Raw genomic sequence first — 24,767 nt, forward strand, 5'->3', positions numbered from 1 at the left:
GGGGCGGGAATGTTGCGGCAGGTTCTGGTTGCTTGGAGACGTCCCAGGAATCCCTATCAGACTTCCCACCGCATGAATATTACTGCAAGTGCGCCACAGTCTGATAACTAGGCAACAGCTTCACTCTTACTATCATTTATTTTCATTCAACAAAATACGACATAAACACACTTTTTTTATAACAATAGCATTGGACAAAAAGTACAAAATGTGAAAAGTTCGACACATAAATACACAAAGTTACACGTTTCATCCATTACGAAAGTTACTATAATAAATTCTGCCAGAATAAATACAAAGACCTCTTGAAAAAAGGATTTAAAATAGACATGTGAATAATAATAAAAAAACAAGTATACATTTTACAGTTTACTGATGCACTTTGGTAATTGCTTTGTGCCACATTAGGAGTTGCAAGATTGAATGTGTTTAAGTCTAATAGAATTTAAAAAATAATATAGATAAGAAATAGAGCATTTTGTCTATTCACTTCACAATATAGCTTGTAGATTCTCCTACAGCCACTTGTGGTGTGTTTTAGTGCTGATTGTCTGCCATCTGAAAAATATGTATGCAGGGGACAAGGGCCCTGGGACATACAAAAGGATATTCATATTTACTGTTTTACAATATCTTCAAGTAAAAGGAATCAAATAGTAACCATTTTTCTATGTTAAAACACAACATTCAATTGATTGATTTAATTTTACACACAACTACACAAGCATTAAATGTGCCTATATGTATTATTTAGCATCATTTGACTATTGGGCATCAACATGATTATGGGGTCCATTACATTTTTTCTGTAATGGGACATTTTATTAGTTTCAATATATTATTAGTAAGTTATAAACTTGTAGAAAACTGCCATAAAGTTGTAAAAATAACCCGTTTTGTATAGTTGTCAGACATTCACGAAGCAGTCTTAGCATACTGCGATTGTCATATTGCTTAGTGGTAGATTCTTGTGGCATGGACTCTAAAAAAACTCAAAAATTACTAAAATATGTCCAAATAAAAAAAAGGTAGACAAAAGAATTGTAGGAGCTGCAGCAGCCAATTGATTACAAAGTTACACAGATTTCTGGACGTTAACATCCACTTCAGGACGGTTTAAATTGTTTTCCGGGACGTTCTGGGACACCTGGCGAGGATCTTCACTCTAATGACTTCACTCATTTACTCTGACAATTGTCTTTGTCATCCATGTGTCTACACACGCACCTGGATGCTGTAAGATCACATTCAGTTCAATATTTTCGACATTAAAACATTCACACAACTCATATGGCAGAAACCTTTTTTTCACCTTCAAATTCCGATGAAATTTTTATTAGGAAATCAATAGTGTTAAGACTTGAATTTATAGACCACGTTTATCACTGAATCTCTTGTATTTTGTCTCATCGTGTTACTGACAGACATCAGTGATGGCCTGCTATGACACTAACTACCCCAAATGGAAATTATTTTCATAAAGTAAGTTCCTCTATGTCATCATCAAATGAGATGATGGCACGGATGGCGGGCCTGCTATCTGCAACATGTAGGGTGTTCAGGGAGGATGCTGGAGGAGTAGAAGACCCTGAGTTGAAGCTGAGCAGTCCTTCCCTTCTACGCACTCCATTGGTAGATGGAGGACTGTTCAGAACCTCCATTTTATTGGAGGTGATGTCACCCGCAGGTGTTGCCGGAGCACCAAATAGCTGCTGCATGAGGTTAGACTTCCTCTCCTTCCCCACTTCTCTGTCCGAATCCTTTTCTTTCTCTGTCTCCACCTCTCTGAGGCTAAAAACACCAATTGCTTCTAATGCAGAGTCCCTGTCCTGTTTGGGCGGAGATGGAGGGAAGCCTGAAGAACCTCGAGAAGCTGAATGTCCGAATGAAGGCGCGTAGTTTCCGAATGCCAAGTTGTCACTGGAGATTTGGGTCCGTAGTGCTCTCCTCCCCATTCCTGTTGTAGCAGTCCCACCCTCCATACCTGATCTCCTCCTTCCGCCTTCCCCACTTACAGCACCGGCACGCAAACCGGCCGACTCCTCTGGTTCTGTGAGGTTAAAAATGGAAGAGTTGTGGATCCTCTGCTCAGGAAGACGAGGAGACGTATGGTTACTGGTGGCCTTATTGGACTCAGAAGGACTTGAATCAGCAAATATGGCATCCTGGGCTCCGTGCTCTTGACGGTCTATTTCACGCATCTTAGCCAGCAGCTGTTCTTTTTTGCGACGGGCTTCCTCTGCTGTTTGCTGATTGGCCAGAGACCCCTGGTTCCACCTGTCCACCTCTTCCTGGACATGGCCACACTTCCTGTTGCTCTCTTCCTCCTGGCTTAACAGGGAACTCGCCCTCTTTCTGTCGTCTTCCTCTTTTTTTTTCTCCCAACCTGTGGAAATAAGACAAATCCATGTTGCTTTCTTATAAATTTGTACACATTTTCTCAATGGGGTTGCACATGTGTGCTCTTTGCTCATCTTACCATCTCTTAGTCTCTTTGCCTTCTCCTCGAGCACATTTAGCTCCTGGTTGAGTTGCCGCTTCTCCTCCTTTTCCAGCTCTTTGTCTTTCTCCTTTACTAACTCCTTCCCCTTGTCTCCTTCTTTTCTTCTGTCACTCGTCTTATGCTGGTCCCACTTCTTCTGATGTCTGTCTTCTGTCTCTGCATGTCTGTCCCCTCCGTCAATCTCCTGCTAAATTGATTGAGCGAAAGAGGCATAAGAAGTTAATGACGGACGACAAATAACAGTAATAGAGGAAGAAATGTGGATGTTGGGGTTAAGTGACTTTACCTTGAGTGATAGATATTCGTCAGGTCCCTGTTCATTGTACTCATTGGCATCAGTGATGGCAGGGGGAGGTGAGGGGAAATCCAGACTAGACGCCCTGTCTTTAGTCTGCACTGCCTTGGTGCTGCTTCTGCTGGGGACTATGTGTGGAAGAAAGGCAGATTATATATTAGTGTTAATTTTGATAATCCTATTCCAAACCATGATACCTTGATACAGAGCGCTAGTTTCATGACTAATATGTACAGTATGAGCATCCATGTTCAACAACTTTTCCAAACTATTTCAATATGCAAAACTTAGACAACCTTAGTGTCTTTGATTTTCCCAGGTTTTCCATAACCATCGGAACAATAGAGACATTATTATTGTGGGTTGTATGAGGTACTTACCCATAGTCAGTGTATTAGTTTGGAGAAGCAGGCAGGAATACAGACACGGAAGCAAAGCAATGTAATGCTGTGGGCAGCAGCAACACGTATTTAAGCCACTTTAAAAAAATCAATATCAGATTAAGTGTACGCTATATTTATTTTTTATATATATATATATATATATATATATATATATAGTATTTTCACAGTTCTTTCTGACAGGGAACTGAAGCCGCTATCTACTGTACAAAAAACTGTAATTTTACCTAGCGGGTATTTTAGGTGGCTAAAATATGTTTTGCTGCTGCCCCCGTTCACAGCAGTATTGCTTAGCTGCTGTGCCGGTTCTCCCGTCTGTTTCTGCAAACTGTGGGTGTGCCGACCGCCACCTACTGTAGTTAATACACTGAATATGGATACATACCTCATATAACCACCACTTCCAAATCCAAACTATCCCTTTAAGGCAGTTTGGTTGACAATTTGATTTGATTTGACTGCACAAATGAGCTTCTGTCTCCTTAAACCAATATATAAGCCTTACCTTTCCGCTTAGTGACACTGTCAACATCTTTTCTTTGTGCGGGTTTTATCATGCGGTTGGCGTAGATGTTCCTAGCATCTAGTTCTCTCTCCTTCTCCTGATAAGAAAGGAAATCAACAAAGCGAACAATTCATACAATGCTGCTTTTTATACCCAATCATAAAGAAAGGTCATTTGCTACTCTTGGTATTCCTATGTATATTTGTTTGGGTTTTTTGGACCTTGAGTTTATTGGTCAGTCGTTCCAGCTCCTCCTGCAGAGTCCTGATTTCCTCCTGGGCACTGAGGGTCTTCTTCCTCTCTGCAGCCAGCTGCCTCTGGTAACTGCTGTTGCTCAGCTCCACGCTACGCTCCAACTCCTTCAAACACACATATATGAACTAAGACACTTTCTAGCTGTCGCATGACGGAAAGAAACTCAAGTTTAACTCAAGTAAAACATTATTTAGGTGGAAGTTTCAAATAAACCCAGGGGTTTTTCTGCCTCTTCCTGCACATTGTATTTTTAAATTGTGAAAATAAACTTAAAACAAGTCTGATTATGACATTTGTTTTATGGATGTCAGAGGTCCATACAAATGAACAAATGCACACATTTGGCTGAAATGAGCATGTGTTTTATTCATCGTCTGCAAGTGATTGTTTAAGTATATGTATATGTAATAGCATTACATTCTAGACAAATTGTTTGCCAAGCTGAGCTTTATCAATAAATAAGTAAATAACATAAATCTAAAATCAATGTACCTTAATCTTGCGTTCTGCCTCTTGGGACCGTGTCTTCTCTTCCTCTAGGCTGCGGCTTAGCTCATCTCTGGCTCCTAACTCCCGCTGATCGACAAGCTTCTTCAGCCGTGTAATGGTCGTCTGACTCCTTTGCAGCTGTTCCTCGCTGTCCTTCATCCGTCTCTCAGCTGCCCGTTCCCGCTCCTGAGTACGCCTGAGCCGTTCGCGCAGCACGTGGGTCTCGTTGTTGTGGCGCAACAGTAGCTGGGAAATCTCGCTTTCTGTGTCATCGTAGCGCTGCAGGGCTTTATCCTGGCGCACCTGAAGCTGAAGCGTGGAAAAGAAGAAATGTCATTTTAGGACGCCACAGGTAGATAATGAGGCACAACATTAATTTTAAGGTAAAGGATTATGTGAATGATTTTCCGGCAATAAAGTGCGTTTATGTTTTGTCAGAATTACTTTTCAGGATTCCTTTAGCTTAAGGCAAATTAGATTTAAGACTTTTTTAATGCCAAAGACCAATTTTACACTGCAACATCAGAAAAAAAAACATTCATAAAATCCCACTTCCTATTACTTTTGATAGATTTAAGACATTTTACCAATCAAGGCCTTGTTTTTAGATAATGTATTCAATGCCTTTTAAGACTTTTTAAGGATCTGTGGCAACCGTGTTTATTTTTACGACAACACATCAGTACTTGCCACTAAAATCTGATATTATTTAATTAAGACTCTCTACCTTTCCTGACCTCATATATTGAACCCAAACTTCACTAGAGGGGTAGGCCTACCTGTCTGAGAACTCGATTTTCCTTCTGCAGCTCATCAGTGCGCTGTTGCAGCTCAGCAAGTGAGTTACGCAAGTCATTGATCTTTAGCAGACGGGCTGAAAGCATCCTCTTGGTCACCAGGTCAAGGTCTTTAGGGGCCGTGGACTCCTTGCTTTGTGAACGCACTCCCCTGCGATGCTGCTGAGTCAGGGGCTGGCCACCTGGACGCTGTGGACGAGACACACCCCGGTGCCCCACGCCACCTGCAAGGTAGAGAAACGCACATGATGTGGAAACTTAAAAAAGGTAATGACAAGACTTTTACAGGCCAATACTGAAACACATGGACAAGTGCACTAGTAGTGATGAATAGAAAGTAAAATATTCATATTGAACTTTATTTTATTGATTTGTGAGTCAAAGTTTAGAGTAAATAAATAAATCTTCATGTCTCAAAAGAGTTTCCTTCTGCGGAAAATCACCTTGTTAAATTCTGCCTTATACTGCCATCATCTGGACAGTACATTGAATGTAACCAGTGAGGTTTACTTTATACATTTGGTCATTTCCTTGCTTTACATACCCGTCTTGTAGAAGGGGCTGTTAGAAATCCTTTTTGCCCGCACCCCTCTTTGAGTAGTGGATGGAGTCCGGGACTGGGAGTATGGTGAGTTGGAGCGGTCTGAAGGAGTCTCATTGTCATAGTCCTCTGAGTAAAACGACCCACTACTTCTCCGTCCCTCTCCATCTGATATCTGGTCCCGATCTGGATCTGAACGCCAGGTTCGGGTTTTCGATCTACTCTCAACACAGCCGTCTTTTTCACCCTCATGCTGGATCTTGTCCTGGAAGTTCTTCTTGCGGTTTTCGAAGGATGACGCTCGGGATTCTTTCTTTGTACTCCGGAGTGACTGGCGACTTTGATTGACATCCCGGTTGTCTTCATACGGGTCGGCCATGTTCTCAGATTCCATGTTGTCACTTTGAGAAGAAAGGCTGTGTTGAATATAAAACACAAAAATGTCAGACTTTTAGGATTATTTTTCTAAATTACAATTTAAGAATAACAAAGGCTTACTTATACAGGATGTACCTTACCTGATTTAACAAACGTACATTAAAAGTCCCCTGGTAAACTGATTTCAACATGTATACTGTGCAACTCAGGTGAAAACTCTCAAAATTAATCCAAAAACAGTTATAAGAAGATAGTCCAACTGGTTTCTCTACGGTTTTCTGTATTGTGTGTCTTGGTCACTAAGCGACAACACACTTGAGGTGGAATTTTCCATGAGGCTCAATGATGTATGATATCATTACACCGCACCACCGCACCTACATACAAAATACTAGTGTCCCCCCCCTCTGCCCTGGTGACTTATTAAACAGCCAAATCATTATTTATGTCTGCAATATAAGATACATTTTTTAGTTTTTCTACACTACACAAATCCTACGTTAACCATTTCCACACATTTGCCCCGACTATTTTTCTATCTGGACAAAAGCCCATGTGTTTGAAATATCAACAAAATAAAATAAATATCCAGCACCTCAAGAATTTCTTTGTTGTCATTTGTCAGACATGAAACCTTGAATAGATGGAAGAATATATATAGAATCCAAGACTAACAGAGAACTCTAATATGTGTGTTATTGTCATGTAAAGGGAATGCAGTCATCTGGCACCTTTCATCAGCCATGACAAAAATAGAATCTCTTGATGGGCAAGTATCTATGGCAACAGTAGACACAGCAGCAACACCATAAACAGAAAAAAGCATAATTGTGGTGCCTGAATGCAAATATGTTTTTGAAAACAGTTTTTCAGTTGTTAAATAGCTTCATTGAATGAACAAACGGACTTCAACATTAAAAATGGCCCTCAATATTGTAACATTAGAGAGAGAAATACACAAATGGACATACAGTGATCAAGACTGTTCTTTCAAATGGATTAACTTTGAGTTTGTCAAATGTTTTATGATGATAAAAAAAACATAATAATATGAATATGCCTGAGCGTCAGAATATCTTAACACTCACCACATAGGTTACATTATATCCCCATCATCTCCGTTGACATCATCATTCATATCTTCTGCTTCATCGACTTTACTGTTTGTCTGAATGTCCCCGGAGGTTCTCGATAGTTAGCCGAGGAAATATATGCAGTCGGGTCACAACAAGCTCTCAAGTAAAAACAAAGAGATGCATGTTATCAAGGGCTTACTATAGAGGTACTACAAGCTCCCCCGGTCTGCTTTCCGTGACACGGACAGATTGGATTAAAGTAGGCCGCCTGCTGTTGACAGGTGCATTGTTGTGAGATTGCCTGTCAGGTAAAAGCTATGTGAATAGTAAGTTGCTTGAAGCCAGCCACACAGTGGGCTATACTCAACACTATCAAACAAACGTGAATACGAGAGAAAAGTAGGTGAGCTTCCAAACAGCATTTCAGCGTATTAGAAAACGTTAGCCCATAACAGGTTGTAGAAAGCTAATGGAGCTGATGGAGGACTGACTTCTTGATCATAGCTTATTATGCTAGCATAGTAACAAGAAACTACCCTCAACTGGTGGGTTGTGTCTTAACGTTACCGCTTGGCCTCTGCTGGCACCAACCTGTCCGTTTTCCGCGTTTACTCTTTCAAGTTGCGCTGACTTTGTCTGCTTCACGTTTAACTTCGTAGCAATTTACGGCTTCTTGTTTTTAGACTCGATCGGCTAATGTTAGCGACGTAGCTTTAACTACTAGCAAGCTAGCATTAACTTAAGCTAACTTAGCTACCGTTTGATATAAGGCATAGACGTCCTCCCTTTTTGGAAACAGTCATGCATATCTGTTATCCGTCCTGTAATTATCCACAGTAAAACAGCAAGACGGAGTAATTCTGAGGCAGAGGCGTTCAGATACTAATTTTATTTGGTCCACGCCTTGAGGTTTGCTCCAGTCCTACCGCTGACGCCGTACCATGGCAACCGCAGTACTCCATGCAGTACCACCTTAACGCCAGAGTGGCGTTGTAGTGCATATTGTGATACATTTATACTAGCATTATGTTAATAAACGTTTGCTTGGCGTTTGAGATTGATGTCATGATCTATATATACTCTCTGTCCATCTGTAGCATACCATAGTAAAAAAAACTAGCTACTGATAGGATGGATTTTCTCATACTGTGCAATGCATATTGAAATTGTGCTGGTGTTTTTTTTTAAGACAAATTATCTTTGCATATACAAATTCTATCAGTTATTTTATTGGCAGAAGTATGTATTGCAAGATATTCATCATGTTTATTCTTCTGTTTGCTTGTTCCATATATATATATATATATATATATATATATACATTTTTTTTTTCAAAATAAAAAGCATTTGATTAAATAATATTTAATTGTGCTTGGTTAAAAAATATAGGGTAAAAAAAAATCTGAGGAGTTCACTTAAAACCGCATGCAGACTTTAAACTATATTTATTTAAAACTTCAGCTTTGTTCGATACTATAATAATCTTATACTCTTGGTATTCACTACATTTTTTGTTCACTTGGTCTTAAATTTCTCATTGCTAAATTACATTTCTTTTATTTTTGAAAACTATGACCGGAAGTACAATGTTTGTGTGTGATGTCAGTTGCATCTGTGCAGTGAGAATTGTTTGAGCGCTACAGTCAGCAGAAGCGCACGCTGTGTTATTATCATGGCTCAGTTTAAATACTGGAGACGTGTGTCTTCTCTCTTCTAAAACACAGTCTGCAATTCAGAGTCTGAATTAGTTTTATTGAGAACAAACGGGACTCGCTGCCATCAGTTTGTTTGTCGACTATCTGACATTAATTTAAGGATTAAAATGGTCATCAAGGTTTACATCGCCTCCTCAACCGGCTCTGTCGCGGTGAGTGTTTGCAAATGTGTTTTAAAGCTTGCTGACAGTTGCATATGCAATTTAGAAAGGAATGTGGAAATCTTTCTGCTCGCCGAATAATGCTTATTGCCATTGTGTAGCCTCGCTGGACTGAGTGCACCTTAGACTGTTCACAAGCAGTGGAAGTAATCAGCATCATTCAGACAGGGAAGCAGGTTATTCACTTAACTAAGATACACATTTTGAATTCGCACGGTACATTGTCTGCGGGATGTCTGTTAATTCAGCCATGTAGAACTTTTGTTAAATGTATTTTACATTTTTTAATAATTGTTCATCTTTAAATTGCGTCTGAAATTGCGTCCTATACAGTAGGTAGAACAAAGTACGTGTTTGGTGTGCAAATAACAAAACCCCCAGGATGAACAGAGGTAGAAAACATGACAGTAAGACCACTCTATATTAACTATAACCTCAAAATGACTCTGTGTCATAAATGATTCGCAAACAGTATTTACAGCAGAAGTGTGCTGTGTGACACGAGATCTACCAATATATATATCACAGGCATTTTTACTTTGAATCTACCTGGAGCAGGTAGAGGTGCACCTCTGGAACGACACTTTTGTCCTTTTTGTGGAGTAACCTTACTCTTATTTGAGTTGTGAGATGTTACTTTCCACTTGTTCAACCCCTGAGTTATTCTAGGGTGGGGTTCCTACAACTGAGCAGCAGTATTATGCAGAAGGGTTTACTGTAAATACACAAGGCTGATTTATGTCAGTAATTAGGAGGCTATTTCCTGAGGATCTTGTGCAGTGCAGAAATTAGTAATTGAATAGCCGATGTGAGTTTTTTAAAATTGTACATTGAATATGACTGGTTGTCCTTGAGTGCCATGAAAGGCGCCTATAAAATAAAAAAATTAATATTAAATGCATTATTTGCCAGACTAAGCAAATAATGCAGGAATAAAAAGAGATTAATCAAAAATGAAAATAATCTTTAGTTGCGGCCCTAGTTTGTAAGTGCCTTCTGGGAAACAACAGGCTCATGTCATTGAGAAGGCCCAGCTGATACTGAGTACCAGCAGAAAATCATCACACAACACTCCTACGGGAATTCTTCAAGTCTTAGGTAATGGGGGGGAAATGAGTATTATATTTATTTTAACATGCGCACAATCGTTGAGCGTTTACAAAGGAGTTATTTTTAACCTGAGACGCATACATTCAAAACACACAGACTCTCGCTTTCCTCACACACACACACACACACACACACACACACACACACACACGCCTGGCTGAACAGGGCCACCATTTGGGTCAGTTATGCGAGTGTTGAGCTCATGTGAATGTAATTTACTGCAAATGCTTTTGAATTGAGTTACAAGTGATTGAATAAAGAGGAAAGGTGGGACTGGATCCCTCAGCTGATTTAAAGGGAAATGGATTTGTGTGAGTAAAAAGAAAAGAGAGAGGGAGTGTGAGATAGACTTGGAGGGAGACAATAATATTGTGAGAGATGGTGAAGTCAGGAGGCAAAATCTAGAAAACAGAGCGACGGGTGCAACACAAGCAGGAATATGTGAGCAGATTTAAGGGAGAGTAATACTGAAAACACTGCAGTCAATCCATAAAATGAGCAGTTCACAGTTTAACAGCATGTTAGTGGGGCGGCAATCATCAGAATGAATGAGGTGTAAATTAGGTTATCCCCCCCCCCCCTCCACACACCCTCCTCTCAGCTTCAGTTTCATCAGACTTTTACATTTCATTGTTGTTTTTTGTAATTCTTAATGCTCCAGTAAATATCATGAATGTGTGTGTGTGTGTGTGTGTGTGTTTAATTTAAAAACCACTATGTGTGTTCACATGATCTAATCTCAGAAATGATTTCCTGCTTAATAAAAATGGTAATCCCTCCTCTTGACTTAGAATATGCGATGCAAGTTGAAATAGTTCTTAGTGGTAATGCATGCATACTCGTATACTGTACTGTGAGAGTTTGTTTAGTAGTGCAATTTGTGTCTTTAATCCCACACGCACACGCACACACACACACCATTAAGTCTGAACTCATCTATCCCCTGACACTCACCCTCACTGGGGGAACCTTTTCCATTATTTAGACTCGTGCTGCCCGTTTTCCAGCTCAGAGGAAGGTTGTATAATTTTGACATCAGCAAGTTGATATACAGCATAGACTGAAACCAGTGATTCTATATGAAGTTTTAACCTTTGACCAGAGCAAACAGACATGTTTTTTCTCTTTAAAGACAATCAGTATCCCTGCAATTCATTGACCTTCTTGTGAGGGTCCACATAAAGCTGTTTTATAGGCGCACACTGAGAATCACTGTGAGAGAAACAGATAATCTTGTTTGGGTGCGTGTCTATAACAGACTGTCCAGAACAATCCCTTACTGTCTTTAATGTAAAACAATGGCTCCATTGTGGCCCTTAGCATCACTAAAACAATGAAAACACATGGCGTGTATACACTCACAAGCACATAGGGCATATATCATTATTATATTGCCATATTTTAATTTATTCCCCGTCAAAGGCAGAATTCCTAGAAAAATGTTTCCAAAAAATAAAAGCTCCTATTTTTTATTTGTTCACACTGTCTGGCCCCAAAATTGTTTTGAATAATCAGCCCTTTTGTCATGTTAATGAATGCTCAAGCTTACATACGGAATTGAGTGAACTTGAATCCACATGATGGACTGCATGAGACGATTAAAATGAATGAATGAACAAAATGGACGTCGTTACAAGTGGGAAGCATGACTGAATTATTACAGAAATTATTTCAGTGCAGTAAACAAACTCAGAATTATTGGATTTAAATAATATTACAAGCTTACATGTGAATGCAACAGATTGATTGAAAAAAGATATCGTTGAAATTTGGTAAATTAAGTGAGTTTTTCCTTTTCATCAAAACCAAGCGAGCATATAAGGATCATCATTATATTCGTAAAAATCCAAGACATGTGGACTGTGTCTAATGTTTGTTTACGACTTTCCCTCCTGTGGGAGTTTTTCTGTCTTCTGAAATTATCCTTGGGGTTTTTTTTTTTTTTTTTCAGCTTTCACAATCACTGTGATGCATTTTCACTCACAGAATGTCCCAGAGCACAAACTGTACAGGGATAATACCGTAGGGAGTTGTTGTATCCATTGACCACAAATGGGAAAGTCTTCAGGCTGGGATTCCCTCGTAAACGGACACAGCTGCAGTAATGATTAAACTATGTCTACACAAACATCCTTATTCAATCATTTGTAGAATAGAATAATAACAATGTTGAACTAGAAGGACACTCTGAGAACCAGTGGTGGGCCGTCAGGGCCAGCAAGGCCTTCTCTGCTGGTCTAAACATCATCAGAATATAAATTTAATTTTGATATATTTCTTCCACAAATATGTATTAAATTATTCCCCATAGTCTATTCTCTTCATTTCTATATATATATATATATATATATATATATATATATATATATATATATATATATATATATAGATATAGATATAGATATAGATATAGATATAGATAGATTGATTCTCTTCATGGCCTAATCCTCTTTCTTCTTTCTATCTATTTTTGACCTGTTCCAGGTAAAAAAGCATCAGCAGGCAGTGGTGGGTTTCCTGGAGGCCAATCGCGTCAGCTTCCAGGAGGTAGACATCACCATGCTGGAGGAGCAGAGGCTCTGGATGTACCGTAACATCCCCAGAGACAAGCAGCCAGAGAAAGGCAACCCGCTGCTTCCACAGATCTTCAACGAGGAGCATTACTGTGGGGTATGATGGATGTTTCTAATGTTTATAAAGAGCATCTGTCCATTAAGTAGCTTTTAACACTTGGAGACAGTGTTGACGAAACTCATTTTCATTTGTTTTCTTGGAGAACTCAGAAGTTTAAGACTGCATTCTGATGGAACATAAGATACAAGCAGTCCGTGGAGCTGCCCATCAAAAACATTGATCTACATCGACACTAGTGGTTAAAATCTACAGAATGAACCTTTAAAGTCACGGTGAAAGGCCAGTTAGAGCATTTAAAATCAAATGTAAGGAACATTTTTACCAGCTGAGATCCAAACACGCTCCATAACATCGCTCTGTTAGCTTGTAGAACCCACAATGTTCTCTTATATGATGGGCAGAGTGAATAAATCACATTTGATTGGATCAATTTAAGCTAAAATAAATCATCCAAAATCTTTTATTATTTTAAAGGAAGAGTAAAGAGCGGGATTTCGATACAGAAATGTATGAGATAACTGAACAATTAACACAGGATTATATTTTATTCAAAGATGTAAACCATGAGATTGAGTTTTTATATAAATGCTATTGATCACGCTGGTTAGACCAATAGGTTTTTATCAATGTAGGTCAGTAGAAGGTTGAGCAACCTATGCTGAGTTCGATTAGTTAGTGCTTGCCAGTTTATGTCCTCCACTGAGTTTGCACGCCACTCTGTAATCCTGTCGTAATCCAGTTTCATGGATGGGGCAGATTATCTGCTCTGCCTGCCGCCACTCTCACTGGCCAAGGTAATCCAACATTACTCCACAGTGTCATGGCTATTGAATTACATTCAAAGCAGAAGTGGAGGGATGTTTACAACTATCTTTCAAACAGAGATTATGTAACATCCTCATTTTCTTTGTTTTCCCCCTCAGGACTACGAAGACTTCTTCCAGTCAAAGGAGCACAACACTGTGTTTGCGTTCCTTGGGCTCAGTCCCCAGCCCTCAGTGAAAGTAAGGGAGAGTATATATGCATTATAAGACACAAAAACACACTGCTGTCTCTGTGATATAAATCATACAGACTTCTGTCAGTCCCAACTTCCTCTAAACACTTAACACTGAGCTGGTTCTCCAGTGCTGGATCAGCAGCTGTAGTTTCTACAAAGCTGCCTCTAAAATGTATTTCATGCACATCAGCTTTTATTTTTGGTAGGAAAAGGAGAAGTCAGTTTAAAAACATCAAATCCCATACATCTAGATTCATTTGCCTTGTCTCCTCTCCTCAATCTGTTTTTACAAATATTTATCTGCCGTGTCTCCCAAAGATCCTCTTAGAATTTAGATAATCGTAGTTCCCACATCAACAAATGGACAGAGTTAATCTCAGTGCTTAGATGATCGGGAAAACAAATGCAATATGTCTCATCTCAAACTGGATTTAGACCTTGTCCGTACTTTTTAAAGAATACAAATTATAGGGACCAGCAGGGTATTGCAGATACATTCAGTGTGGACATGTTTCATGTTCAGCTGAGATGTCTGGATATATGTGTGGTCTAGTTAGTACACTGGTTCCCAACCTGGGATCCTGACTCCCACTAGGGGTCGCCAAAGCTTCACTATTTAAGATATAAAGTTAAACAAAAGATTCTTACATGGTGAAATCACAGTGAAGACCTGAACACAAGCTGCCATATTCACAGAGCGTTCCCTCTCTTTTAAACTGCCTCGTCATGCATTAGAAAAGTACGCAGTTCAAACGACCAAATGTAATAATGGCCAAGTGTCAGAATTTGTAAAAAGAAAACAATACATAATACAGACAGAATTGTATAAAAAGTAAAAAGACAAACAAAAGAAACCCCAGGACATTTCGTCTCAATAATCTGCTCAACAAATCAGTTTTTCTGTACTGTTGTTGTTATGCATTGAATATAATAAGAAATATCTCTCAGCCAGGAGTCATCAGTTTACTCAATGATAGTGACTGAACACTGTGGTGATCTTGTAGCAACCTACAAACAACACACGCATACAAATCATTGGAAGGGACATGGGAAGGGACATCCATTAGAACAACCATTGCTACATAATCAAATGTACTCTTGGTTACTGATATGTCCTTGCAGCTGTTTTTGCAAAGGAACTACTTGAATCTCATTTAACAAACAGTCACAAGTGTCACTGTATGCCTAATGTGACACCCCAATCACTAAGGGAACAATGAAAGAGCAAGACAAATATGTTTAATATAAGTCTTATGTGGGAGGTTTCCTGCAATCCATTACATAAATAACATGTATAAAAACCCAACTGAATAATAAGCAATTCAATTAAAAGTCTTGCATTTAGGCTTTACATTTAAATATTTAAGTTCATGTAGCAGCAACATTTACTCAAATAACAGGTTGCGACTCCTATATTTTTATTATTGTGCCCAAATCTTCTTCATTACTTTTCACTCTAATGTATTTGCATACAAGTAAGTTTCCCCTCAAATAGGTCTGAAGTCTAAATACTTTAATATCAAGTTGTAGTAAGGCACATAATATTATAATTCATACTGTGAACCCTTAAGGGTAATGTTGGGAGCCACTGACCTAGTCAATCTAGTAATGTAGATGATAATTATTCAATCTCTCTACCCCAGTCATAGCCTAGATGAAACCGCTGGTATGTGACGTCCAGGGAACCTTAATCTACGAGGACCAAAACTGCATCGCTTCCTGTGTAGCATCACCCCTTGTTCCTTGTTCCTCCTGCTACGATGCCAGCAGGTTGCCAAACATCAGACCCCACGGATTTCACCCTGTACGACCTCTCCTGACACCTCCAATCACAGAAGAAAGGGGATTCAATTTATGATGGATTGTGTTTCCTTTTCATGTGTAACACACTGTGGCAGCAAACTAGATGTAACTTTTGTATCAGTAGACCAGCTGCTTTAGATCAATCTACAATGCAGTGGATGAGGAAGGAACTGATCAAGTGCAGCACAATTCAGCAAATGTTAATGATGGCTGTGATTATTGAGGTGAGCTGAGAGTCAGCACTTAATGCAACCTGAAACAACTCTAGTGTGTGTGTTTCCCAGAGGTGACATTGACACTGCAGTTAACCACAAAGCAGATGAGACCAAATGCTATGAATCCTAAAACATAGAAGGGATAAACTTGATACCTAACATCTTTGCCAGCATTTATTTTAAGTGCGTAATCACCAACCTCCAATAAAACAACTCGTTCTTGTATCATTCCACTGCCAAACTAGTTTGATTAACAGAGCAGGGTGGTCCATATTCAATTATTTGTCTTTCTTATCATCTACAAATCCAATAAAAAGACCAAAAGCAATAATGTGTTAGTCTTTCTCTCAGTACGTTGTGACATCCCTACCCTTTCTGTGGCCCATCCGTTTCTACCAAAAGCCAAGTGGTTTTCTAAAACAGCTCAGCATTGTAGTTTTCAGCAAGCATTACTAAAACGGGAGTAAAGAGCTCATTTCTAGAGACTATTTCAAGCTGTGGATTGATACACATTTTGTGCTCTGAGTATTTACAGAAGCAGGACAGTGTTTGTGGGATTGAATCAAAAATAATCTACAGTGTCCAGGTTCCTAATAATAAAGGAACAGTCACCCAGTGCAACAATGTGCCTCAATCATGTTTGTTTTTAATAGTGTTTGGACATCTACGGAGCTCATGGCACAGAGAAATAAGATCAGGCTTTGGCTGCACAGATGATATTTGTCAGTAGATTCAATTCATTGTTAGGTTTGGTCTTTTCATGGGATTTGTTGACTACATGACAAATATTGCCAGCTTTATCCTCTAATCCAGACTGCTCTAGACAAAGCGTAATTACAATCAGGGTCACACGATCCATACGAGTGCACTTGACGGATTTATTATTACTCAAAGTCTCATCAGACAGAGTACAGTAGATAAGAAATGATAGTTTATTGCTCAGAGATAATCAAGTTGCAAAGATATGCAGAAATGTGAGCATTATATAATATGTTAGTTTTACAGATCGTCACCATCTTAAACTAATGGCCTAAGTCATATTTTGAGGAAAATGTTTTTTTTTGCCTAAATCATCTCTTCATGATGCTGGCCACCTCTGGTAAACTTGCCTAGATCCTAACTGAAAAGATAATGCTGTTCCTACCCTGTTAGTATAACGACCTATCTCAAGAGTGTGACTTAGGCAATAAAGAAATGGCCGAAGTCACATTGTCTTGTGACTTAGGCCATTTTACAAGCTTTACAAGATGGCAGCTGCTTCAAGAAGAAAGAAAAACTCTCAGATAAATGAAATTACTTCCATGGTTCAGGGCTCGCCCCCTATTGGTAAGTGATAATGTTTACTGTAATATAGGCTAGGCTATAAATGTTTTGTAGTTATTTACAGATTACAGATACAAAATAGCTACTGTAGCGCCATGAAGCATGAACACATTTCCCTCTGGGACAATACAGACTAATCTAAAAACTAATCTAATCTTGCAAAAAGTAACAGTTACTGCATAATTATAAAAAGTAATTCGCTACTAGGACAAGTAACTTTGCGTTTGTCGGCTTCAATTCTTAATATTTTGTCTCTTCAAACAATATTTCATCGACACTTATTGTCACCTTTCTTCGACATTGGGAATATCAACAGGCAGCTGCAGCTGCTGGAGTGAGGGCCGCTGGGATACAACGTTTCACACATGTGCTCCATGAAGGAAAGTATTCTGTATTCATTCCACGAAAAGATCAGTGTGACGTTTGTGTTTCATTCAAGCATGGGAATATCAGTAAGGCCGAATAAGATGCACATGTGATCCAGAAAGATGAAGCGAGGCAAGAGAAATCCCGCAACAAGGATTCTGCGAACAATAAGAAGTCCGTTTGGACAATGGACTTCGAAGCCGTGCTGATGTGTCCAAAAACCCAAGCCAGCTGCCTGTATTACAAAACGAAACTGCAGGTCCATAACTTTACCCTCTTCGACTTGAAAACAAAGGAAGGGTAGTGCTATATTTGGTCGGAGGGCGACCTCAGTAGCGAGGTATTAGCACACCTTCAATATCGCCATTTTGAAGGTGTGATCAAAGACCATCCAGAAATCAAGGAGATGGTAGTGTGGAGCGATGGTTGCAGTTATCAGAACCGTAATGCAAATGTGGCGAATGCATTTTCTGAGCTTGCCAGGAAATATGAGGTACTTATAACACAGAAGCAGCTTGTTGCAGGTCACACACACATTGAGGGTGACAGCATGCATAGCACCATTGAATGCAAAATGATAACGGATATCATCACCCGAGAGACGACATGATCATACTCCAGACTGCAAGAATCAGACCATCACACGACCATGTGAAGGTGGTCAAGCAGGATGAATTCCTGAAATGGAATGGCTCTTACTTCTTGAGCATCAGACCAGGCAGAAAAGCTGGAGATCCGACTGTATATAATTTACTGGCTCTTCTGTTTAGCAGTGATGGTAAGGTCCATAACAAGGTATCCTTCTTGGAGAACTCTGCGTGGGATGAACTGCCACAGAGGTTACAGCTGCCAAATAAGCTGCTGGCCTGGATCAGAATGTTTCCACACGCTCTGCCAATCAAGGAGAGGAAGTTCCAGGACCTTCAGTCCATGAAACATGCCCGTCGAGTGCCATCAGTTCTTCCACAATTTGCAACATAATTAGGCATCAATCAAGATGACTGAGAATGAAGGGGAGAAATAGTTGTAAATGGAAATAAGTTAGTTACAGAGCTGGAGGGAGAAGTGGGGAGAGGCACAAACCTCCTCAGTGTTTGATTTACCTGCCCTTTGTTTGATTTAGCTAAGAGTGATTTAAGTTGTAACTTTTGAGTTTGCTTTGCTGAATTAAAGGACCATCCACGGTCTCTATGTGCTCCGCTAGCATTTTAAACTGTTTGTGGCGGACCCTTCCCCATGGTCTGTCACAGTAGTGGGAATAAAAGGAGTGTACTGTTTTGCCTAAGTCACTTTCTCCAGAAATAATCCGGCCTAAATCAGGTTTAAAATTGCCTAAGGCACAATGCCATGTTCTTACATTGGCCTAAGTAATTTAATTATCTTATGTTACATAATTGACAAACAGTGTTATTTGTATGTCAATAGTCATATATTGTCATCACCTTTTTGTGTGAAATAATTAATAAAAATCATATAGTTTATATTTGGTTCAGTTTTTTCTGTTTCCTGAACATTTTTAAAATGTGACAAAGGCCATTAGTTTAAGAAGGTGACGATATTAAGAAATTAACATAGGTTGACACATCATGGTCAACTCGTAGTGCTGTCCTCCAGTCTGTATTCTATGTGCCCTGTCACCAACGCTAAGCATTTTGTTTTTTTGTCTCTCGTCCTTATTAAATTATCACGGGTGGGTGGTTGACTAATTCCTTTATGTTTACACATGTCAACACACACAAACGGATGCACCCTCACTAGCCATTATTCCCTGAATGTTGTGCCATCATGTCAAAGGATGTCATTTTCTTTTACTGTGTACGGGACATCAATGTTTTCCTGCCACTGTTGACACAAACTGCATTCCTATTTTGTGGAGTTATTTTCGTTATGTATTGTAAAATCATGTAATGACTAAATGTACATTATGCTACACCTCTCTGTTGTGCTCGATTGTTGCATTGTTTGTAACAGGCTTGTGATCATTCTACTTTACTGTATGAAAGCAGATTACAATTTTAGAAGTGGATTTGCTTCAGTATTTTCCACATGTTTGTGTAGTTCTAAACAATGTTAGGTTCATAGTGCGGTACACACAAAAGTAGTAGGTTTTTTGTCAGAAATGTAAAAATAGATACATTAGTCTTGAGAGGATCAATCTGAAACACCTTTGTGTTTTGTGACAAAGAAAACCCAACTGAAAGCCAACCATTTGTAAACCATTTGTTTGTGTTGCTTATGTAGTAGCGCCATATGTAGTCAGAATAAACTCAGTGGTTAAAGACCACAAAGACCTCTTGGACCCAACTTTGCTCAGGCAACTGGGTAAGACAAACAGAATCAAACATACTGGTACCAAAGGATGAAAGACTCAATTGCAATACTTGAACACACCGAGTAGTTTGAATAAAAAGTATTTACTTGAAGGCAGGATTTGATACACAGGTAAGTGGTTTTTGGCAAAGGTATCCAAAAACACAATCTAACTCAAAGTAACTAAAGACAAAAATAATTAAGTATATGAAGATTGCTTCAAAAACACAGGGAACTTATTGTTGGACGGCTCACTGAAACAGAAGGGTGGACGCAGAATATATACACAAAGAACGGAGGAGTCTTAACGAGGGACAGGTGAAATCAATCAGGGTGGGGTAGACAATGGCTGTCTCAATTCAGGGGCTGCAGCCTTCGCAGGACGTAGCCTTCGCGGTCTTTAGAGGCCAGGATCTCCGTAGACCGAGAAGGCTGAACCGAGCGGTCTACGAAATGAGACGGTCCGGTCTACGGGGGACTTCCTGGTACGTCACCAGTTGTTCACGCCCCTACATTTTGCCGCTCCCGTCGCCTAGCAACTCTCTGAAGTTATCAAGCACAGTGGCGGCTTACTTTAACATTTTCCCAGAGAGCGGAACCAGAGATAATATTTTTAAATTCAATCATTATTGAAGATATGCTTTATCAACGGCGATAATGTATTTTAGTATCACATACACTCTGGAGACACAATAAAGCCCCTGGTGTCTCCTGATGCATCATGTGGGGGACATGATGCATCAGGAGACACCAGGGGCTTTATTGTAGCAGCCCATCCAAGTCCAGCAGCAAACTTTATCTGTATATACTGTAAATGTTATATTGTTTTATAATACTTTTGTTTATAATAATCATTCAATCATTTTCTTTGTTCGATCATTCATTGATAGGTAGTTTTCTAAATTAAATAATCCCTTTTCTAAATAAATAAATCATATGTACAAAATAAATCCTTCTTGAACGTTGAAATCAATTAAGTTTTCATTACTTTTCATTTATAGTTCATGTAAATTAAATGCACAATATATTCATCATTATATATATTATTTATTTCAATTAATTTACATTTAATTTGTCAACAAGTTTCTCCAGCAGAGAGAAGAGTATACATTCAAAGCTTCGACTTTCCACATCTGAACCATTGTAGAGTAGTAGGTTTGTTTACAACACGCTTGAAGAATAAGCTAAATACAATGTAAACACGTAGAGAAGAAATCCAATATGGCGGCCCTTGTAGAGTTGGTGCTCACTTTTCTAGGCTTGCCACACCAACATGCATTGCGATTCCACTAATGGTGCTAGCTGATGTGGCAAGAGGTTGGAAAACTGAATTAGACTTGAACCGATGTGAGTTGGTCCAACAATTTCTTCTAATCTGACACCAGTAAATGAATAGATACATGCTGTACCTTCCTAGTGGCTAATGATTATTAAAAACATTTAACACCTCCATCAGCGTTAAAGCTTTTTTACCCACTTCTAAAATGTTGCTTGCTTTTCAACGCCCAACTGCCCTGGACGAATTGTAATGTCATTTCCTATCAGAGAATGATGCATATCTCAGTGTCTGTAATGATTAACCCAGACATCAATATGTGCTTAACCTGCAGTCCAAACCTCAGTATCCTCAGTTCTGTCATTAGAGAATACTGATAGAAAGAGCCTCTCGTTGTGCTAGTCTTGAGTACTGGTTAACAACCTTTATGGCTTGAGACCCTTCATAGTCACGACCCGCCATTACAGGTTGTCTTTAAACTGGGAGCAGTACAGTCAAACAGTGAAGTTTCCTTCTAAGATTTCTTCAGAGTATCTCTGGTGTTGTTTATGTCTGTCTCTCTGTCTGACAGATTTTGTCATCGCAATAACATCACAACCGTGCAAGATGCAGTCACGAACCTTTACCGATGTGTAGTTGAGATCAAAAAGAATGTCGACTTTTAAGATGGGTGTGGTCCGAGTAAAGGCGCTGAAGGCAGTAGGCTAGGAAGTGGGATAGTGGCCATTGGCCCCTACTTTACGCCCCTGGCCCGATTTGGCGGCGCAGCTGGTGTGATCCCATCACAAGACAGTCTTTGGTTTATTAGTTGTCAGATGCCTGAAGAGGTAAAACGTTTCCATATTTTACAACAAAAAAATGCAAATATTTAAAAAAGCAAAAACAATTTTGTGCCTCAATTTTTGTTTGTATGTTGTTAATCCTCTTGCAACCCCTCATATTTATCTTTCAACCCCCCTCAGGTTGGGAACCGGTCTAGAGGAGACCATTGGGTTGAGGCAGTTCGAAAAATAGACATCTTATTTCAGTGATATATTTCACTTTCATGTCAGTTTTACAGGAAAAATGTAGAAAAAACATAAACAAGAAGAATAAATAAATAAATCAAGTTCCAGGTTGGGCCATGACTGTAACTTTAAGTGCACAGTATACTTCAGGCTATGCAGTAAGAGCATCATAGCTACCTATTTATATTGGAGCATCAAATTCTTTGCACATAGATTTTTATCAGTATATAAACAGGACAAATGGTGAACTAGAAAAAAACAATGATCAATTAGAAAAGGCATTTCCTGCTGAAAATGCATTTAAAACTAAAAGCTAGACAAATTAATTGGAAAGCATACATAAATGCAGAAGTGTGAAAATGACTTGCGTAAAAAGTGTTAAAGTCCAAAGGCTGGATTCTGAAAAGTTGACGCTACACTGTATTGCTGTCTTAAATGTGTAAGAAGAAAGTAAAGGAATAGTTGGATTAGTGGGAATGGGTTTAATTAATATGAATGTCATTGAAAAGTGAATCATTTATGAAGATGAAAATGCATGAAAAAAGCAGCTGAAGTAGTATGAATAGTTGGAAAAGTGGTAACGGGATGAAGGAGGAGTTGAGAAGATTCAAGAGGATTTGAAGATTCTCTCCATTGAGTAACATTGTAAAAACAGTTTAAAATCTTAATATTTTAAAGTATGAAAGGTAGAAACAAGCAAAGTCATAATGTCCTTAAAGAGCTGAATACTTTGATAGTTTAATGGTCTCTGGTAGTTAGAGTGCAAACTAGGTATAAAAGTGAAACAATAAGATAAGATTTAGACTTAGATTTAGATTTAACTACTGTGATTGCTGCTGAATCAGCATTCACACAATTATCAATTGTTTAATAAGAATGTAGGTGAGCATGCATGTGACAAAACTGCAGCAGCAAGAGGAAGTTTGAGGTGTGATTATTCTATGAAATGGCGACATATCCAATTGTAACCGGAGGCAAATTAAGGAAATCCATTATTTGTGCAAACAGATGTCAAAACCAGGCAACCTAAAATGCTGAATAGACAAGTCACTTATGCAATATCATGTCCTTCCCCCATGGAATTGTACAGTATCTTCCTATGAACAAAAAGAAGAAGAACATGACATGATAATGAACTAAAGCGAAAACCACATTTCGGAAAATATAAGTAGTTTGAGCCAACTTACTGCCGAGTATCCGGACACAACTCTCGCTTTGGGCGTACAGGGATTGGATGGCCCTCAAAAGTGACCCCCTCACCCCATACTCCCGCAGCACCTCCCACAGTATCACCCGGGGGACCCGGTCATACGCCTTCTCCAGATCCACAAAACACATGTAGACCGGATGGGCGTACTCCCAGGCCCCCTCCAGGATCCTTGCAAGAGTAAAGAGTTGGTCTGTTGTTCCACGACCAGGACAGAATCCGCATTGTTCCTCTTCAATCTGAGGTTCGACTACCGGCCGAACCCTCCTTTCCAGTACTCTTTTCCCGTGAATGTTGGCCTCCGCCAGGGCTGCGCTTTATCACCAATCCTGTTCGTGATTTTCATGGATAGGATATCGAGGCGTAGTCGTGGAGGAGAGGGGTTGCAGTTCGGTGACCTTTGCAGATGATGTGGTCCTTATGGCATCATCAGTCTGTGACCTTCAACAGTCACTGGATCGGTTCGCAGCCGAGTGTGCAGCGGTTGGGATGAGGATCAGCACCTCCAAATCTGAGGCCATGGCTCTCAGCAGGAAACCGGTGGATTGCCTACTCCGGGTAGGGAATGAGCCATTACCCCAAGTGAAGGAGTTCAAGTACCTCGGGATCTTTTTCGCGAGTGAAGGGACAATGGAGCGAGAGATTGGCCGGAGAATCGGAGCAGCGGGGGCGGTATTACAGTCACTTTACCGCACCGTTGTGACGAAAAGAGAGCTGAGTCAGAAGGCAAAGCTCTCAATATACCGGTCGATCTTCGTTCCTACCCTCACCTATGGTCATGAAGGCTGGGTCATGACCGAAAGAACGAGATCACGGGTACAAGCGGCCGAAATGGGTTTTCTCAGACGGGTGGCTGGCGTCTCCCTTAGAGATAGGGTGAGAAGCTCAGCCATCCGTGAGAGACTCGGAGTAGAGCCGCTGCTCCTTTACGTTGAAAGGAGCCAGTTGAGGTGGTTCGGGCATCTAGTAAGGATGCCACCTGGGCGCCTCCCTAGGGAGGTGTTCCAGGCACGTCCAGCTGGGAGGAGACCCCGGGGAAGACCCAGGACTCGGTGGAGAGATTATATCTCCTCACTGGCCTGGGAACGCCTCGGGATCCCCCGGTCAGAGCTGGAGGATGTGGCCCGGAGAAGGGAAGATTGGGGTTCCTTACTGGAGCTGCTGCCCCCGCGACCCGATCCCGGATAAGCGGTGGACGATGGATGGATGGATGGATGGATGGATGGATAGTTTGAGCCAGAGTTAGTCAATAGAATAAAATGACATGTCTTGCAAAATACATACATAAGATAATATGGTATCCACAAAATAGCCTAAAGTACAAATTCACCAATAAATAATGTCACAGTATAACAGTAAGCTAAAAAAACAAAAACAAACAGTAGTTGTTAATGTGTGAA

The 24,767-nt window shown here is 39.8% G+C and overlaps 2 protein-coding genes across 3 annotated transcripts; one reads left to right on the forward strand and one right to left on the reverse strand.

Moving 5' to 3' along the window:
- Positions 1-127: 127 nt before the first annotated feature.
- On the reverse strand, positions 128-8,200 carry lca5 (lebercilin LCA5). 2 transcript variants are annotated; one of them, XM_029425954.1, is made up of 9 exons: positions 7,253-8,200; positions 5,790-6,202; positions 5,228-5,469; positions 4,452-4,757; positions 3,926-4,063; positions 3,705-3,801; positions 2,790-2,926; positions 2,480-2,687; positions 128-2,386 (listed from the first exon to the last, which is right to left on the reverse strand). In XM_029425954.1, exons 1-9 carry the CDS (start codon positions 7,255-7,257, stop codon positions 1,476-1,478), a joined length of 2,457 nt encoding a protein of 818 aa, XP_029281814.1. In that variant the 5' UTR covers positions 7,258-8,200; the 3' UTR covers positions 128-1,475. The 2 variants fall into 2 exon arrangements, with proteins under 2 accessions (XP_029281814.1, XP_029281813.1); XM_029425953.1 differs by having other exon boundaries at positions 2,480-2,690.
- Positions 8,201-8,830: 630 nt separating this feature from the next.
- On the forward strand, positions 8,831-17,871 carry sh3bgrl2 (SH3 domain binding glutamate-rich protein like 2). The gene is made up of 4 exons (XM_029425855.1): positions 8,831-9,107; positions 12,711-12,896; positions 13,784-13,864; positions 17,686-17,871. Exons 1-4 carry the CDS (start codon positions 9,063-9,065, stop codon positions 17,869-17,871), a joined length of 498 nt encoding a protein of 165 aa, XP_029281715.1. The 5' UTR covers positions 8,831-9,062.
- Positions 17,872-24,767: the final 6,896 nt, after the last annotated feature.

The sequence above is a fragment of the Cottoperca gobio genome, chromosome 24 (assembly GCF_900634415.1).
Source record: "Cottoperca gobio chromosome 24, fCotGob3.1, whole genome shotgun sequence".
NCBI classification, from domain to species: Eukaryota; Metazoa; Chordata; class Actinopteri; order Perciformes; family Bovichtidae; genus Cottoperca; species Cottoperca gobio.

Excerpts from the sequence above, each read along its gene's own strand:
- lca5 (XM_029425953.1), bottom strand. Across the intron at positions 5,470-5,789 it reads CAGCCCCTTCTACAAGACGG|GTGGCGTGGGGCACCGGGGT; the intron begins GTATGTAAAGCA and ends TCTACCTTGCAG. Across the intron at positions 4,064-4,451 it reads AGGCAGAACGCAAGATTAAG|GAGTTGGAGCGTAGCGTGGA; the intron begins GTACATTGATTT and ends GTGTGTTTGAAG.
- sh3bgrl2 (XM_029425855.1), top strand. The coding sequence starts at position 9,063 with ATGGTCATCAAGGTTTACATCGCCTCCTCAACCGGCTCTGTCGCG. Across the intron at positions 12,897-13,783 it reads ACGAGGAGCATTACTGTGGG|GACTACGAAGACTTCTTCCA; the intron begins GTATGATGGATG and ends TTTCCCCCTCAG. Across the intron at positions 13,865-17,685 it reads GTCCCCAGCCCTCAGTGAAA|AAAGATGAAGCGAGGCAAGA; the intron begins GTAAGGGAGAGT and ends CATGTGATCCAG.